Source organism: Euwallacea fornicatus, chromosome 15 (genome assembly GCF_040115645.1).
Source record: "Euwallacea fornicatus isolate EFF26 chromosome 15, ASM4011564v1, whole genome shotgun sequence".
Taxonomy (NCBI): Eukaryota; Metazoa; Arthropoda; class Insecta; order Coleoptera; family Curculionidae; genus Euwallacea; species Euwallacea fornicatus.
This window is the reverse complement of record NC_089555.1, coordinates 124,551-143,644: the sequence shown is the minus strand read 5'-3', so window position 1 is coordinate 143,644 and position 19,094 is coordinate 124,551. Positions and strand designations below refer to the sequence as shown.

The 19,094-nt window shown below is 36.4% G+C and overlaps 2 protein-coding genes across 4 annotated transcripts; both read right to left on the bottom strand.

Moving 5' to 3' along the window:
• Positions 1-45: 45 nt before the first annotated feature.
• Positions 46-18,010, bottom strand: ATP8A (ATPase phospholipid transporting 8A1). 2 transcript variants are annotated; one of them, XM_066290695.1, is made up of 23 exons: positions 17,827-18,010; positions 12,311-12,440; positions 11,095-11,251; positions 10,860-11,043; positions 10,411-10,571; positions 10,158-10,355; positions 9,829-10,106; positions 9,670-9,773; positions 9,396-9,617; positions 9,112-9,338; positions 8,940-9,062; positions 7,066-7,244; positions 6,655-6,893; positions 6,446-6,601; positions 6,174-6,391; positions 5,962-6,116; positions 5,634-5,911; positions 5,296-5,414; positions 5,102-5,236; positions 4,953-5,051; positions 3,214-3,245; positions 2,670-2,749; positions 46-1,111 (listed from the first exon to the last, which is right to left on the bottom strand). In XM_066290695.1, the coding sequence occupies exons 2-23, from the start codon at positions 12,402-12,404 to the stop codon at positions 1,001-1,003; spliced, it is 3,549 nt and encodes a 1,182-aa protein (XP_066146792.1). In that variant the 5' UTR covers positions 12,405-12,440; positions 17,827-18,010; the 3' UTR covers positions 46-1,000. The 2 variants fall into 2 exon arrangements, with proteins under 2 accessions (XP_066146792.1, XP_066146793.1); XM_066290696.1 differs by lacking the exon at positions 3,214-3,245.
• Positions 18,011-18,147: 137 nt separating this feature from the next.
• Positions 18,148-18,924, bottom strand: LOC136343790 (anaphase-promoting complex subunit 10-like). 2 transcript variants are annotated; one of them, XM_066290744.1, is made up of 3 exons: positions 18,785-18,924; positions 18,494-18,730; positions 18,148-18,433 (listed from the first exon to the last, which is right to left on the bottom strand). In XM_066290744.1, the coding sequence occupies exons 1-3, from the start codon at positions 18,891-18,893 to the stop codon at positions 18,222-18,224; spliced, it is 558 nt and encodes a 185-aa protein (XP_066146841.1). In that variant the 5' UTR covers positions 18,894-18,924; the 3' UTR covers positions 18,148-18,221. The 2 variants fall into 2 exon arrangements, with proteins under 2 accessions (XP_066146841.1, XP_066146843.1); XM_066290746.1 differs by having other exon boundaries at positions 18,494-18,743; positions 18,785-18,910.
• Between the last annotated feature and the right edge of the window lie 170 nt (positions 18,925-19,094).

Here is a 19,094-nt window from a genome sequence, read left to right as displayed (position 1 = left end):
GTTAGCTGCGGTGAAGAACCTTGAGGTGAAGTTAAAATTTTGGCATAGTAAATAACACATTTATTTTCAACAGATTTAAAAAATATCATAAGTTCTTTGTAATAATTAAAACAATTTAAAACTTACAGTACCAAGCCATAATATTTTAGGTTACGTTTTCGATCAAACGCTGTATTATGGAGGCTCATGATCAATTAAAAAGAAACGCGTTTATGAGAAACTTTACGGCCTAGTAGTAATTAGTAGGTAATAATATGTAATTATATCACACAGCAAATGTTTCATAAAGATGGAATTTTTCAATTAAGGGAGCCTGTTCTGCCCGACTCTTGACTAGACTATGATCATAATAGTATGCGTTTACTCAAATAATTAAATCCCCAAAGTGCCTATATGCAATCGCCCCAAAAATCAATGTGAAATTCGAGGGAAATGAATACCTACATACAGCCACAATAAATAAATAAATAAATAAATCCAAACACCGCGTTTCTAAAATAGCTTATACATCTATTATCTCCTCTATCCTAGGGGTAACTTAAAATGAGTTGAAAATAATCCAACTTTGCTTAACCATCATAGAAACTTGGCCTATGAAGGTGTTCACGGCCGGTGAAATTACAATTGGAAAGTATTTCCGATTGCGCTGTAGAAACGCAAATAGCATAGAATAAGTTAATTTCGTGTAATGTTTAAAATACCGATACTTTTGTATACTTTATATAAAAATTAATGAGGAAAAAGGCACATTGACAGTTAAGGAGATACATGTATATCAATAAATTGAATAGTAGTATTATATGTATTTTAATTCTCCATTTGAAGCACTGACTGAGATTATAGTTATTAGTGTAGAAATTGATTACATCAATCATCAAGAAAATGAAATGGATGCCAACTGAGAGTGAACCTAAACCGAGTAAAAATCTTTGGTTGTACATTCCCGCTTTCAGCTAAACACATTCACTAGTGCTATTTGATGTCATTCGCACTTCACTAATTAAGGCTTAAATTTACATCCCGTCTGGTTTGGGTATGTTGGTGTCATAAGCTCTGATAACGTCCGTCTGAGAAACTGCGCCGCCTTCTTCTTGCGAAAATGCAAAGCCATCTAAAGCAGCGAGAAACTTCCGTTACTTCCTCAAATAATTCCTTATTAATAATGTTGTTTTTGATATGAACGAAATCAATCACTCCTAACTTAATAATGAATTTTCGATAGATTGGAAAAAGCGAAAAACAAATATGTTCAACAAAGATGTTTGCCTAAAACAGAAACTTTTTAGTGTAATGGGCCGAATTATAATACCATTTTTATGTCGTTAGGAGAGTACATTTTGTACCTGAATAATCAATTGACCAATGGAAAACTATTAGTGTATTTCGGAAAATTATTTTGAGACACGTCACGGTTGGATAAATGAGCCACCTGTGGGATACACTCGGTGTCCGTTTCTGGGGCTCAATCGTGAACATTTGGGCGACTATCAAATACACGATCGGTTAAATTGGGGCGAAGTTGCGCTATTTCGCATTCCGGAACGTGCCGCTTCAAATCGCTATGAAATCCCGAAAACGATAAACGACAGTGAGGTTCTGCCCTGTTCGATTATTACTTATGGGGTATTATGAAAGACCTTATCGATCAGCCGTAATGCAACTACAATCGACCAAAACAAAAAGACGAGACGTTTGAAGATCAATGCGAAACTTTAGAAGCCGGACAAAGCTTCGGGTGGAAGCAGAGGGTGAGCCTCCCACGCACCTCCTAGAACGCCCTGTATTTTTTTCTTATTTCGTTCTTTACAAGGTACTCTTCACAAAAACTAAATTTCTAATATTTCCATCAAACCGCAACACTCAACCATAAGACTTCATATATCGTCACGATCGCAAAAAGAACCGATTCGAAAACGTGAGAATCCAAGACGGCGCCTATAAGAAGAAATAAAACTGATGATGGTTGTCCTAAGTCGAAACGTCCGATTTGAAATATAACGTCGACACATCGCAGAGGCGGGAAAGTTGCAATAATGAAGTGTCAATGATTGTGGATTACCTCGTCAAATAAGCTGAGGAAAAAATAAAAACGTTTTTCTGAAAATTCTATTTTTTCGAGCATGTCCGAAAGCCAACGGGATTGTTCAAATTTCAAAACATGCCTTCCTGACCTCCAAACCACGCAACCTTGTCCCAATTCAACCGACCTCCCATCTTCTATGGTCACCGAGATCCTCACGGTCGAGCTACCGCAACTAACGCCCTGTATAAAATCTACGCCTACTTTCTATTATATACATGTTGGTTAGCTATTTAAAAAAGCAAATTTACAACAAACATGTCTATTGTGAAATAAATTGTAATTGTTTATTTAGTTGACTAATATGAATGCGGGCATTTAGTAACGAAAAGGAATGTGCAAAACTGCGGTGTTATCGGTCCAACTAAGGGCGTAGTCATACTTCACAATTATGAGATTGTGATAAACTGTCACTGGTGAAGAGAACAACTACGGTAAAGCAAGCCGGCACCGTGTAATTAGTACGACGTTTACACATATTTTACAAATTGCCCTGGACTTACTCACTCTACGCGATAGTGTAGGTATTATGACGCCATAAATTTTCCCATAGGAAACTAAACGTTTCGGAATATTTGTGGATACTTACGGGCCATCTCCACGTCCTGCTCAATCCGCGGCGTCCTCCGAAAGAACACGTTCTTGAGTAGCCGAGCGGTCTCAGAAAGTCTGCAAGAACCATTCTGATCGAACTACCCCGTAGAGTACCAAATACACTTATGTCTCGTCAGTTCATAGTAAACCGATTACTTTAGACGATACATAGGACAGTCGTGCAACGAAAAGTAAAATGTTCTACACTTTATTATTAACATATTGGATGCTATAGACCACTTTCACACAAACAAGATAAATTACGTGCATCAACAAAAGCCATCAAGCATTCAGACGTGCAAATATTAAAGCCAGGGGAACTTCTACCCGAATATTCGACTATTTTAATGCATATCATTTTCTTATTGTTATTTCAAATTGCTAATCGTGTAACTAGTCTTCAAGCCAGTATTTACATTAATTCTGTGTTAAAGCCCCATGAAGATTAGTAATCTGAGTGTGATTATGTTAATGGAGTTAATTACACGAATGTGTTATGATTATATGTATGTACCAAATAACATAAATTATATACTTACATATTGCGAACTGCTCCAACGCATGCATAGGTCTTGCAAATAAAACAAATCATTACACGACAAAATACTAACCAAGACAATAATCTTTAACCGTTAAAAAAATCCACATTTTTTGTTAGTAATAATGATAGATATGGGGGTACGGGATGACTGAAAATGGGGAATTAAAAAATGCAGAACCCTTCGATAATTCAGATGTTTAAAGCGTGTTTTTCCATAAAAATAGCTCCTCTAGCTTGTATTTATTACGTTGTAGGATGAATCGAATTTCTTCTGCTGATTTAATAACTGGAAATTTTGCATCGAAATGTGGCCCCATTAAAACCGGAAATATGAAATTCTGCATTTTAAAACATTCTCCTGATGAAACGCACTCAAAAACACAATTTCAACTTGGTCGCCAATTTGAATTTTTTCCCCAAAAATTTCCGCCGTATTTTCTCTGCTAAAATATGGATATTTTTTATGTTAAATATAATAACTAAATACATTCGATTTAATCTATTCTATATTACAAATAAATACGGCAACATTAGTAGGCACGCTACAACCAAAAGTAGGTAGCAACCAAAATCACCCTTTGAACATGCAATTATATTATGCTATGCAAAATGAGTCTTTGCCGCTCTAAAAACCTGGCGAACGGCAAGAACTTCCATAAAGCTTAATAGAAGCTCCAGTTAACAATAATTAATTTCATCGTTAATAATAATTAGTAAAAGCTAAGAAAGAAAGTTTAAGAAATAAGAATAAGGCATCACTTATTTCAGTTGACCTTAAGAATCTATTACGTGAGCATTACAAAGCTTCAGACTGATATAATGTTAACTAATTAGTATGTTAATCACTAGAATGTTTTTTTCAAAATATCACTGCAAATATTGTGCGTAATTAGTAGTCTTAGTAATACTTTTTACAATTATTACTCAGGAGGCGGTGGTGCAGTAACTCAGGACTGTCCTAATGTATGGAGTCTGGGACTGTCCTGAACTACTACGCTATCTAAAATGCTAAATTAAGATTAAATAAAGCAATGCAAAAACTGTTAAATTCGAGACTAGCTGTAGAAGAGTAAAAATCTCAATTGAACCTGATTCTTTAACTAGTCATGTACAATAGCTGTGCGTAAACGTTGCCTCTTTGGGAAGCCCAAAAGTCTTCTTAATGAAAAAAAAAATTAAAAATCCTCTTGGTCCGTTTTTCGATGTCGCACCACGATGGTCTGGGGCGTAACGCATTTTTTCCGTTTGCGAATCCAAAATTTTAACTGGCTATTAGAGAAAAAACAAAATTTGTCCAAGCAATATCGGGCGATCTAGTGCGGTGAATGTCAAACACACAAAAATGCGTATCACAAACCAAACCGGCCCCAAAGGCTGCACAAAGTAATTCACCGGGGAATCGTTCAGCCTTGAGGTATCACTAGTGGATATGTGAGGGATGCCCAGACCACATTAGTGACACTAAAAACGATCTAAAGCACTAATCGAGCTGGATCACAGAAGGAGAAATTTGTGAAGCTCTATTAATATTTAAAAGATCGCTTCTAAAAATGTAGCAGAAAACAATTAACAAGCCTCTATATCCAACACCACGATGCGAACAACTATTAAACAAATAGTGAAAATGCCCATATCCGTAGGTCATTCAAGTTTTGATAGAAATCCCTTATTAAAGGTTTTAATTGCTAAGTGATTTCTAACAAGAACAAACAATTGTGTGTGCTCTAGCTGACTTACGAGTTCTTTGAATCGCCCCTGTAGACATCGGGATCTCTTCTTCTAATTTCACTCTCTCTTACTATGTCAGTGAGAGACTTGAATGCAGTACTCCGGATTCTAGAGCAAAATTCTTCATATTTCATCCTTTAACGGTACGGAGAACTTACATCTTAAATACAACATCAGGTATGATAGTGATCACAGGTATGGAGAACAGTCCCATCCAGAAGACTGCGGTACTGAAGATCATTATGTACATCCCGCACATTATGCTTCCGATTGGTATAACAGGCCAGAATAAACTGAAAAGACATGACTTCTTTTTGCTTCGTCCAAATTACAGCTTTAATACTAAACCTACCTGTAGACTATTACGAACAAAAACCATAAGGCTATCGAACCCCAAATAGCACAATGCGTGGGCCAAGGCCAGGAGTTCGTTATCAAACCGGCCTTCAAGCAAACTGTGACAACCACATACTATAGAATAAAAATAATTGTTTAAATGTCGATTATTATTTTTGAAATAAATTAATTATAAGTAACTTAAAGAGCTCTTCCACTTCTGACCTCAAAATTATGCTCAAAATTACGCTCAAAATTACCTTGGATTTTGAGCGTACATTCCCTAACGACGATGTTTAATTCTATAACACTACATTGCCAAGAGTGTAACCAAATTAAATTTAATTAATTTACCGTGTAAACAGCATTGCCGACAACCAAATACCCCCCTTGTTTGCCGTTCATCCACAGCACGTCATGATGCATGGCCAGCACGGGTAGCCAAAACAGCAGGGCCGAATGAACCAAAGAATTTATAATCCACAGCCAGAACACTTTAATATTGAACAATTCACCAGTTTGCGATGGTTTGTACAATTGGGGGTAGGTGATCATCTTCTCGGCGCTGCAACTCTTATCGAAAAGGCCCATGGCTAGTGGTGGGAGGGCCGTGAAAAGTACGTTGTATAAACCTAAAAGAACCATCGTCCGAATCTTAAAAAATGTGGGTAATTTTATGTACCTATGGACCACCGCTCGAATAAAATCTGACCCGACCATCCGGAATAAATGGCAAACCACAGTTCAATCAAGTACAAACATATATTCTTGTAAAAGCTATAAAGAATTAATTTGCACATCCGAGAATAGTTCCAAGCTCCATGCACCAACAATAACCTTTAAATAAAAGGTCGACATTGCAATCTCTATAATGCAAAGAAAAGGATTTTTCACCTTAATAAAAATCTAAACTGCGCAATACTATAGTCGCTAGCACAGGCTGCTTGCAAACCTTCAACCCCTGATATACCAACCCCGACATGCGCTTTTTGAATCATAGCCACGTCATTGGCACCGTCACCTATAGCTAGAGTTATAGATTTCGTATGTTTCGTCACGTATTCAACAACTTCTGCCTTCTGCATTGGAGATACTCTACAGCACACTACCACCTTAAAAAACCATTAATTCACAACCAAATAAACCTCCAGCATAGAAAACATTACTTTACAAGATATACACAACCTCAAAAAGTCAGATCTGAGCTCGCATGTGAGGGCATATTTCAAAGTTTTACCATCGATAATAAGGGCAATTTCGTTTTGTTTTTCCAAATTTTCCCCCAGCTCATCGCAGTGTCTTAAAATCGCTTCTCTAACGCTCTAAATAACGATAAATTGTGAATAATAATTGTTGGTATTTTATGGAGACATACATCCAAACCATCCTCATTTAATACAATAATTTGCATTCCTTGAGATATCAATCTGCAGGAGTACCCGATATTGATGGCGGTCTCCTGCTTGTCTCCGGTGAGGACCCAAATGTTGATATCGGCCTTCAGTAAGGTGGCTATAGTTTCCGGCACTCCTTCCTGCAATTTGTCCTCAATTGCGGTGGCTCCGATCAATCTCAGTTTGCGCTCTATTAGGTTGGAGGCTTCCTCGATTTTTTCTGAACCGTAGATACATAATGTTTTAATCTCAAAAATGATTACTACTAAAGTTTCTGCGTATGTGTTAGTAAACACATAATTCTTACACATACAAAAACAAAAGCATTTTCAAGTTCTTCTAAATTCATTTTAAAATTTTTGTTGTTACGATTGTACAATGCATTCACTTGCCTTCTCTATGCTGAATACTGCAACAGGCCTTATGATACATTTGCTTCCAATCGTCATAATCATTTTTCTTTAATTCGACAACGGCGCAACATAAAGTTCGCAATCCCTCGGTGGCAAAAGATTCTAAATGCTGGAGCAATAAGTCTTTGTATTCTCTTGACGAAGCGTTGTTGTCTAATCTACAATAATTCCCTATTGAGCTTTAGGTGAGGAAAATATACGGAGTGTCCCATTTAAAGCTGTGATTGAAAATTACTCAAACACGATACGTTGTATGCAAAAAGTTTCACGTAAAAGTTATTCGATAAAGAAGAAGACATATCACGAAGATAGTGACTTCTGGCTAAAACGTCATTTTAAGGTAATATCAAGAGCAACTTTTTTTTCAATTAGCATCTCTGTATTTTTTTAAAGATACCTGTAGACCTGCAAAAAATAAATATCTTAGAAAGAGTTCCCTGTTGGACGACTTTCAATAGTGTCATTAAAAATTTCAAAAAAATGAAAACTTTGGAAACAAAAAAACGTAATCGCTCCCGAAATGCAACATACGAGGGCAATCAAATGTCAGTTCTTGCAGCTGTTGCCTTCGATCCCCATATAAGTTGTTGTCAAATTGTTGCTGACTCAGGAATATGAAAGACAAGTGTCCAAAGAATTTTGCAGATGAATAAATATCATATTTACCAAATTTGTTTATATCAGGAATCCAATAGAACTGATTTTGAAAGCCGAATCAATTTTTGTAATTAGGCAAAGCAGCAATTAAATTAAAATGTAAATTTCTTGTCCAACGTTTTGTTTTCGGACGAATCAATATTCTCACACCATGTTGCAGTGAATCGCCATACTCTGCATTTTTAGAGTGCTATAAACCCACATTGCTTACAGAAGTAGAACATCAAAAACCATAGTCAGTAAATGTATAATACGGTATTATTGGGGAATACTTAATCGAACCTTTCTACATTAAATAAAACTTAAATGGAGAAGTATACCACAATTTCTTGCGAAATAATCTTCCGGTATTGTTAGAAAATGTTCCACTTGCGATTAAATAGGTGATGTGGTATCAGCATAACGGCTATCCAACCAATTTTTCTAGATCTCGTGTGGTTCTTAATGAAATATTTTCAGATCGATGGATTGGACGGTTCGGTCGATTGAACTGGCCTCCTAGGTCGCTTGATTTGACTAAACCACATTTTTTCCTTTGGGTTTTTTTAAAGGATAAAGTTTATGCAGAAGTACCAACAACTGCAGACGAAATGAAGAAGAGAATTGAAAATTCGTGTCAATTGATAAAAGGGAATATGTTGCGCAGAGTAAATAATTCTTTTCGAATAAAGGGTGAGACGTGTTTAGAACAAGAAGGGCATTCTCTTATAAATTTGCTTCCATAAATTTCTCAAATAAGGATTTAAAATTAATTTACCAAATTAAAAAAAAAATCATAGAAATAATTCTTTTTATTGGATAGGATTGTTATAAGCTTTAAACAAAATATGCATTGTAAAACTTTTCTAGAAGAAAAAAATGCAATAATTTCGACCATCTCAAAAATTGGATAAAAATCAAGAATAAATCTGCAATAAAACGTCTAATAAAAAAATGTTTAAATAAAAGATCTTCATTTTTTTGAAAGTCTATAAGAATCTGTAAAAAATACAAAGTTGACATTTGAAAAAAAGTTTCCCTTGAAATAACCTTAAAATGGCGTTTTGACTAAAAGTCACTATGTTCATGCAATGTCCCCCTCTTTACCGAACAACTTTTATTTAAAACTTTCTTTCATACAACTTACCGTTTTTAAGTAATCTTCAATCACAGCTTTAAATGGGACACCTTGTATATTAAAGAGCCTTGGAGAGTACCTTTCGTATATCACAGTGTCGGCCCCCTTGCAAAACAATTTGATTTTCCCATTGGGATCTCTCACGATCACCGACATGCGTTTTCGCGCTGAAGTAAATTCCAAAACTGATAGAATTTCATATCTAAATAAGGTTTTTTTTTTATAAAGTGATTATAGGCGTAATAGATTACCGTTCATCCACGCCTAAAGCATTAATATCAACATAATCCGGGGTTCTGCTTTTGAACACGTAACCAAACCTGGCTGCCCCGTCAACTAGAGCTCTTTCATCAGGGGATGCCGCATGGTAAATCACACTGCCATCCGTCATTTGCTCGGGAATTACAGTGTGGCAGACAGATAAAAGGATCAGGAGGTCTTTTATTTGGTCTGCATTGCTGTGTTTTTCCTTCAAGTGCTAAAATACAGGAAATAGCAACCATTTTTCAAACTTTTTCTTCGAAAATGCGCCAACCTGAACTAACAAAGAGTTTTCTGGAGGGTCTGTGGGTCGGTAAACTTCATGGCCCACAGCGCATAGCTTAAATTCCATTATATTCCTGGTCAAAGTGCCGGTTTTATCTGAGAATATATATTTGACTTGGCCCAATTCTTCATTTAAATTCGACGTTCTGGCCATTGCTGGGGTATCCGTCTCCTCATGATACATCTCCCTGTCCATGTTAATAAAAATAGCCTTAAAACTACCCCATTATAAATTTTCCTCCAATTAAAACAAGAACGCCCACCTGTATAAATCTTACCACTTCCAGAGTGACTTGTAAGGATATTGGTATGAGATTGTTAAACAAAATCAAAAACGTCAAGAAAGTGTACAAAATATTTTCCGTATCTGTGAAATAAATAAAATTGGAGAAGTTTACCAAATAGGGGCTGAAAGTCCCCACCTTCTAATCCAATATATGAATGGTTGCTACCGTTGGCACTGGTCCAAATCACATTGAAAACGGTGCAAATTAAGCACATAACGAACAGCAACCCGAACAAAAGCAATATCTGGACATTCGTCATCTTATCGATAGTGGATCGCTTCAGGGGGGCTTTAGTGGAGTTCCGCATAAGCTTTGATTCATGACCTGTGTAAATTACCAAGCCAAATATCCAAGCAGTGTTCCGCAGCATCGCCCCCCGCAGTAAAATTTGATCTGGACCTAACGGTTCATGCCTACAACACTTTTAATTAACCAAAATCTATCACATGATCTGAAACTCTTACGGTTTGTTATATTCTTTTAAAACCCCATTAAATTCGTACAAATGCCTATTGGGAGGTTCACACTCTAAAGCCCCAGAAAGTAATTTTAAATCGTGAATTGTAGTCAGTTTGGCAGTACTTGGTAGGGCTTGGCGGATTTTAAGGTTGGTTTCTCCGTCTAAATTTGCGGTTTCTATGAAACTCATTCCTTGAGGCTCGCTACAAGAAATCGATGAGTACAGGTGAGGCTAGTCGTGAACACTGCCATTCCTACCTTGACGACAACAGCACCAAGTCTGCAGGAAAAAAGTGATTATTGGTGACTTTAGCCATGTCCCCAACCACCACGTCCTTCCATCTGACGTTAATCCATGATTCGCCACGTAAAACCTCCACTTTTCTATGATTAGTTTCGTCGTCAGCTCGGTGTCTCTTCTACAAAGACAGAATATAATATTAAATGCAAATGAATTGCTTGAATATAATGTATATCCCCAAAGAGTATATCTTCCTTTTCAGTTAACATTATAAAGGGGCTCTAGAGGTGGTGGTTATTTAGCGTCCCCTTGAATTTTTAATAGTTTTTTAAAAAGTTCTATCTTTGTTTAAGAATGATGTAACAATTGAATACCTTGCCGGTTGGTGTGCGAGATTAGATATTTTTGCAGTAAAATTAGTGTTAAAATCAATTCGTGCTCTCATGAAATGCGTTTTCAGACTTACCACATCTTCGATGATTTCTTTGATGGCCGAAACGGAAAGGATGAATATGAGAGGCACAAGAGTGGTATATCTGCCTGTGGGAGACACGTCCGGTATTTGTTGCAGCAGCGCGATCATTAAGAAAAATATATTTGCCCATCTTCGGAATTGCTCGAATAAGAACAATGGTACAAATCTTATTACACTGAAAACAACATTCAGTAGATCTCGTGTTTGAATTTGGCGAACTTTTTACCTATATTTGGCCGTAGAAATCCTATTGTTACAGTACTTAATTACAGAAGGTTGGGTCCTGTTGATGAAGATCACGCGGTGTTCTTGACCTTCCAGGGTATCTCCGCTCGTTTCGGTCTCCCTATCGATTGCGGAGGGGGCAGCTCCATCTGCTTCATCTATAATGAAGATACCAAAGGACGTTTGGTTAAACTGTAGCGAAGCACTTCTACCTCGCAATTCAAGATTCATGTTCTTGTTAATAGTTTTTTGACTTATCGAGCAACTGTGATTGAGGTGGTAAACTACGCACTGGATATTATGAATAAAACAGCAGTGACGTCAAAACGCGGCTAAATTTACCCCTTACTTTCAGGAGAAAAATTCTTGATTTTCGCTTAAATACACGTCGAATACTATACCTACACATACGTACATGTGATATTTACTGTTTGCTGCAGATAAATGGCCTGAAGTACCTATATGTATTGAAGTGACAAGGCGATCAGGCGTACAAATTATTAGGGATAATTAGGAATATGGATTTAACTCAGTTTTTATATATACGCCAATCAGCTTAATGTTGCAATTATACGAAAAACTCAGTATTGTATTAATTTTCCGTAAATTAACCAACCGTTTATATAGAGCCCTTAGGGCATTTTTAGTGAAAAAATTATTGCCCCCTTGGGAAAGGGATATTATTATAAAAACAAATTGGAATGTCCTCTTCTACTTACGTCCGAATCTGCCCAGAAACCGATGCGTCAAAACACGGAAAAACTCTAATCCGCCAGCCATCTGATTAGCCTACAGTTACGCCCCTAAGCCCCGGTGACATACTTTTTTGATACATAGTGAGAGATTTGGGAAAGCATTTTCCACAGATTGGAACCCACGATGTGATGTCGAACTTCGGAAAAATCGATTGCAGCCAGGAAAACAGCGGCGCATTTGGCGGCTGTTTTACCGGGGTCGACCGAAAATTAATGGACATTTCTGCCGATAAACCAACTCTAATTAACACCCATCCTGGGAATTGATAAGAAAACAAATCAACGTGAAAACCTGGCATAGAAAGTAAACACAATTTCCCCTATGTCACATAATCGATTAATGGGCCAAGTGGGAAGATGCTTGATTAGTTATCCTAGAAAGATAAGACGTAAGTTAAGCTGCTTTGCTTACTTTGGGAGAGAAGTGAACATATTTTATGTGATATTCATGAAATACCGTACCTTGGCCATTTCTCTGATCAGCTACTGGAGTACCGTTGTTTTGCGACTGGACGGTAACTTGATTCAGTTCAATGTTGGGATCGCTGGCGGGCATAGGGGGGTTGTGGAGGAAGGAATCTTACTGGACACCCTAAGACACATACGGTTATACTGGACATTAAAGGGCAAATGAAATATGATTAGCAATGAAGGAATTAAAGTAAAAATATATTTAACAACTGATATTTGATGAAAAAGACGTTAATTATATTACTAAACTTCTAGATAATTATATCTGTAAAAAAATGCAAAGCAGAGGTTTGTGGCAATATCGTATATATTCGTATAATTTTGCCAATTCGTTCTCGCATAGGAATAATTCAAACTGAGTTTGTCATATAAATCGTACAAATTTCGTGTTGAAATAAATGAGCGTGAAATATATCTGTGATGAGTGAAATTAGACATTGTGAAGGGAGACAATGTTGAGAGAAATCGAACACTTGGGGAAAGAGCTTTTTTTACCTAAACTCAGTATACGAGATGCTGCTAAAATATGAAGCTTTAATGAACAGTTGGAAATATTCTAAAAAAATTGTATTTTAACCATATAAAAATTGAGATATTTTGAATCAAACGAGGCCATATTTTGGAAATTTGATTGTCGGGAAAACGATTTTCTTGTGTGAAATCCTGGAAAAAATTGACACTCGACACTTGGTCACTGCAAAAAAGGAGAAATTATGTGGTATTTAAAGGGATCACTATGAGAAAAATCTACCGTTACCTGGTAAGTTTTTTTCCTTTTGAAATTTGAACACAAAATTCTTACACAAACCGCACAAAATTTTACCCAAAATTGCAAAAATGTGAAAGAATCTTTGCACCATGGTAAAGAACCACTGGAACAGGGGAAATTTTGTATTGTATGAGATCATTCATAAACAAATATTGAGCAGAGTAATGAGAAAATATTGTTGCTAGTTTTACAGCTAGGACAACAAGTTACATAGTTGCTGCCTTTATGTTCCTTTTTATTCCTATACAACAACGAACGAGTATAGTTTAAAATATGCACATGACAGAAAAAGCCTGCAAAGAATTTGTGAGATTAAATATGCAAAAAGCAGATATCGATTTTGAAATCAACAAAGCTTTAACAAATTCATGGGAATGGCAATATTGGATGTACATATATATAGATATTTAATCGCCCTAAAAAAGATTTTAAATTCTGCGTAATATATATGTTTAATTTCCCCGTAACAGATTAAACGAGATAACTGAAAACAAATAGTAATCTTAATGATACGTGTTCAAATTGTAGTTAATTAGATCTCTTCTCGTTTTCTTATCAGGGAAACGAAAAACATGATATTTAAATTGATCAACTTCACATGCAAGTTTTAAACTTAAAGTTCTCGAAATTTAAGCCTCGCTAATTTAAAAATGAAAAAAAAAACCTCGGAAATACACCTTAAGTACAAATAACAGGAAATACCTTTACAACCTCAGTTACTATTGGCTAATGGAGCCCACGAGTAAAACTTTTCGCCCGCGCGTTCTATAAGTGGACTGACACCGTGATCAAAAAAGAACAAAAGCGCATTTCCACCCCATAAAGTTCGCAGATAGAACACCACACTTGTCTGTCTGAGATTAGGGACAGTTAGAGTGATTACGTACGATTTTCAGACAGGTAAAATATTTTAGGGTTGTTCACGGAATTGGTCCCTTTTGCCACAAATCAGCATACAATCTTGCCCCAACAAGCCGCGTTAGAGAAGTCCCCAACAAACCTCTATGAGCTTGTCACATGATCTACTTATAAAGGCATGAGAGCGATTTCTCTTTCGATGGGGCCTATGAATATCAAGTTCTGAGCCTCAAACCTCGTTTCTATCTTTCCATCGAATTCGACCTTTCCACTAACGATCCATGTTGTTTTATAACGTTCGTTATGATGACATTTGGCGAGAAAAGGTAAATTGGAATCGAGCAGTCGATACTTCCAACCCTTTAGCTATTAATGACTAATACCAAAAGCTTAAACCCAATCGAAGGCCGAGCCCTCTGGTTCAAATTTCTAAAGGGTGTACGTTTTTAGGTAAAGGCACTTTGCAAGATGTGTGACCAAAAAAGCGCTTTCTGTGCAGTAAAATCCACACCCTCAAAGTCCTTCGTGTCCCTAAAGCGTGATGGCCTTGCGGGGCACACTGGGAAAGATAGGAAACGTAGACACTCCCATCTGGAAGTCATCGTTCCTCAAACCCCCATTGAGGGGTCAAGAGGGTATCTAATTTTTTAGTTGTCATGTCCGGAGCCCGGGTTGGGTAACATGCAATGCGATTTTTACGAATATTTTTTACCATCGCATACAAAGGCGTAATGTGTAACTCGAATTAACTGGTTGTTGCTGAGTGATTAGTAACCTTCATTGATGGTTACACATCACGCTTACTAGTCTTTGGGGTCTAGGTAAAATACTGAAATGCATATTGCTGCGATCTATTAATGAAATATAAAAAAATATTATTCAGTACCGGTCTTATGGGAGCGAGGTTGGGCGACGGCCCAGGCTAGCAGATCAGGAAGAGCGGTGGACTTTTCTGCTCGGCGGTTTTTTTTGGTTCTAGGGAGGCGGAAGTTAAAAACTTCGTTCAAGGCGCCAGACTCGCTAAGGCCAGCCCTGCATCTACTCATTGCTAACTTCGGATAAATATACGTGAAACGAGGCAACTAATCTCACTCAACCTCAAACAATTGTAGTTGTTCCTGAATTAACCTACCCACCTGATTTCATTTTGAATAATCAAAGTAAATAACAGAAAAATTACTTTTTTAATCACTGCGTCAAATCTAACCGAAGATCTATATTATTTACGTGTTTCACTATCAATGAGTGAATTATGCACTGACGGAGAAAATGCGAAATCTATTTGAAGTTTATGAAACACACCATATCTAAACGAACTCGCCGCAAGTTGTTGGCGAAAATCTTATCGAACAAGGCTCAAAAACAACTAAAATATATTACGAAATCATAAATTTTACGAATCGTAAAATTCGTAACACTAAATACCGCTGAAAAAGATACTACATAGGAGAATATGCAGGAATAACCCAGAGACAGGCATGGTTCATGGCCAATGTAGCTAATTGAGGGGTTAAATCACCATAACTTCTACGAGTACAGGTAGCTTATCAGCTAATAACCTGTAGCTAACTATTGCCCCTTAGGGTTTTTACTTCTGACTTTAATGACTTCTTATACCACACAAAGGTGAGGGGGGTATTTTTCCTTACTCCTAATGATTTAAGAGTCCTTAAGGGTTGTTATGGAAAATGTAATTAACAGTCGCGTAAAGGGGAAAGGTTCGAGTCTATCTGCTAAATATTAGAGATCGATTTCTTTGTCGCCCTTTTGTCAAGAACATTTTTGAGCGACTAGTAGAGAATCAAATTATAGCACTCATCCAGCGACATAACATTCAATTGCATAATGCAGTGCAGTTTGGATTTCAAAGACGGAAGATGCTATTTTCTCTTTTCTGGAGGTCACTCTACTTGAGGTTAAGTGATAGGAAATTTGAGAATGTGGCATTCCAAGATCTAAGGTCATAAATGTGAGTCATATAACTATTACTTAGGAAATTGGAAAAAGGTATGATTTTAAAGATGTGCGTGGGATTGCTTTTCCTCAGAATTCTCTGTAAAGGAGCAGAGAACTTCATAATAGAAGCAAATTGTCTTACCCGGGAATGGAGCAATGGAGAACCACAGGATTCTCCTGTGTTGGGGTTGATATCTCGCCGATAGATGTTGGTCTTAAATTTACATTATTCATAGATAATTTTGCAGCACTCTAGGATGGATTGTGCCCTAAGGAGTTTCAGGAAGTGCTATGATTAAAGGGCAATCTAATAGAGGCTTCTGATACTCTCCTATATCATGAAGAAAGTCTTTAAAAATATGTTTTATCGGGCGGATAATGTGAAATTCACCGAAGCGCCTATCCACTAAAATCCTCGGAAATGATAAAGAACATTTTTTTCCAATCTGGAACTGTCCCTGAAGGTTATATATACCACACCTACGTTTAGTTTTGAAACTCAAATATGCAAAAATATACAGAATGTGTCATTAAAAAATTGCAAGTCTCTTTCATCATAGCTTTATGCGCCATTCTGTATATTTTAATAACACTTCAATTTGCATTTTGGACACAACCCTACAGGCTTCTATTAAAACCCTTTTTAAAATTCCTACAGGGCTATGAGATATTTGCTGTACACTCTAGCTTGGAACATCCTGTATATATATGTTGTTTAGTATTGAAAAAAAATTCTAGGCTTTGCCGCTTTATCACGTGAATTTTCTTTGAATTTAACAATAAAACTTGACAACACAACAATTAGTTTATTATCATGCCATTTTTCAGCTTTCTTCTATAGCAACAAATTGGTGACTAACAAAATCCCCCAAATCGAATAAAGGAATTAATCATAAGGAGTTAATGGCAGGTATTTAATTTTGTTTACTCAGATGTCGGAATTAGGCGATATATGTATTCTTCTCAAATATAAAAAGGATTTCAAACCCGTCCTCCTATCATCCATTTACTTTGATATAAATCATGTTGAAATTATTGTCTGCTCTAACGGTGTTAGCACTGACTTTGGTGAGTAAAAGATAATTTTTTGTTATTTTAAAAACTCACATTCTTCTTTGTTCAATTCAAGGTGTTCAAAAATTCATCTGCAGCGCCAAGATTCTTTGCCAATGAGTCTTCCATATTAAACATAGATGTTACCCTCTTACCCTCAACTATTACTACTATATCTCCAAATTTTACAACAACTTTAAATCCCAATATTACGAGTACCACCACATGGTATCCCAACATCACCACTTTTCCTCCTGATACCATATCTCCAAACTACACTACAACTTTAAATCCCAATATTACGAGTACCACCACATGGTATCCAAATACAACCATTACATGGAATCCTAATATAACAGATACAACCACGACATCTCCAAATGTAACTATCCCTGTCCCACCTGAGGGAAGCTCATATTTTGAAGAAACAAGACGAGTGGTAAAAACCTACTTTGAGGAGGTAGTGAGACGAATTTGGAGAAGTGGAAGCAATGCAATTGTACAAGTTGACAAAAATATTACCCAATTTCCCTAAATAATATGTATATACATGAAATCAATTGTTGAATTTGAATGTGAGTTTAGTCTTCAAGTTTCACCATATTAATATTTTCAATTATGCTTACTCAAACGTGTACATAACTATCAATTATGAAATTAGACTGTGCCAATTAAATACTACTCAATTCAAGCCTGTGTTAAGGTCAGATTGCAGTATCATGGCTTAAGCTTAGTTCACATAATCTTGACCCTCTTAAATTTCAACAAGTTGTCCTAAATAACAAGGGATATATTTTTGCAATGGAAAAATGCAGGTATGGAAAGCAACAGGTGTTAAAGCAAGCACTAGTAAATTGCTATGAAAACATACCTAAATGCTGCTGATCCAAATCAATGTACTCATCCTTTCTAATGAAACTTAGCATACCTCTTGCTTCGCAAAAGCCCCGATTTTGTAGGATATTAGTAGATCAAAACAAAACATTAAAAATTGAAATGTTGAAAAGTCAAAATTAAATTTTTTTCAAACAGAAACAATACATAACTGTCAGAGTCAGCTGATGCCGTCATTAGAACACCCAGAAGCATGCGCCGTTTTATATCTTTCTAGCGGAAACAAAGACGCATCGATAGAGCAATGGTTTCCCATGAAAATAATTACAATTGGAATTAATAAACCGTGAACAAGAAGCTTGTATCATTTTTATATTAATTTCTATAAAAAAATATATAAAATTTTAACCTAAGGTCTAGCAAATCGAAATCTTATCTAATAGTTGCATGCTGCTGGAATTCAACTGTAGAAAAAGTCCCTAAAAGATCTATCCTTATCCCCGGATTGTCAATGGGGCTGTGAATTTTTATCTGCCTCATATGGGTATCTCTACCATTTTGATGATTACTGGTCACTGCTATTTGTATCATAAACACCCTTATTGGCCTATCTCGTATATCCCTTATAGGAACATGAACCCAGCCTAAAAGTTAACACACAACACCTTAATTTCACCTTTGAAAAAGTATTACAAAAACCCCACCTGGAGGTTCAACTAGGGGAACAACTTCTATCTCTTGCAGATCATTAAAATGCGTGCCCACACGTATAGAAATTCTACTAGGAGTATAGCTTTCGTCCAACTTATAGTCAGTATAAATGTATATATCGCTAATAGTGGTTTTTCGTTGAAATTGAATATTAACTAAATGAGGCAACTGACCGTCTGACTGCCAATATGTATCTGCGCGGTCATCTCTGAGCTGGTCGACTCCAAAGCCTTTAAGAAAGGCCTTAAAGCAAGTTATGGAGAGAACCAAAGGAGGATACATACCAGGTTTACAAGAAGAAAGGCTCCAAATCGCATGAGAACCTACTTCCCTAACATTCCCAGTCCTCTCAATTTTAATGGGATCTACATCTTTGGAGTTTCGTAGCGACATACGAATTTATTAGTCACTTTATAAGCGTTAGAAATGAATACTAATAACATAAAATGAAGATTTGCACAAATGCAGATATGTAAATAAACAATTTTCTACTGTCACTTTTACAGGAATGTCAAAACAAAGATTGCAAACAAGCAACTTGAAGTGAACTTAAACAGTATTAGGTAGTACCAAAGAGGATTTTCTATGTATTAT

Coding starts and splice junctions, on each gene's coding strand:
- ATP8A (XM_066290695.1), bottom strand. CDS start 12,404: ATGCCCGCCAGCGATCCCAACATTGAACTGAATCAAGTTACCGTCCAG. Junction 10,572..10,859: donor AAGAAATCATCGAAGATGTG/GTAAGTCTGAAA, acceptor CTGTCTTTGTAG/AAGAGACACCGAGCTGACGA. Junction 3,246..4,952: donor AGGGGCGATTCAAAGAACTC/GTAAGTCAGCTA, acceptor TTTATTTGCAAG/ACCTATGCATGCGTTGGAGC.
- LOC136343790 (XM_066290744.1), bottom strand. CDS start 18,893: ATGTCGCTACGAAACTCCAAAGATGTAGATCCCATTAAAATTGAGAGG. Junction 18,731..18,784: donor CCTTTCTTCTTGTAAACCTG/GTATGTATCCTC, acceptor CCTTTCTTAAAG/GCTTTGGAGTCGACCAGCTC. Junction 18,434..18,493: donor TCCCCTAGTTGAACCTCCAG/GTGGGGTTTTTG, acceptor GTTAACTTTTAG/GCTGGGTTCATGTTCCTATA.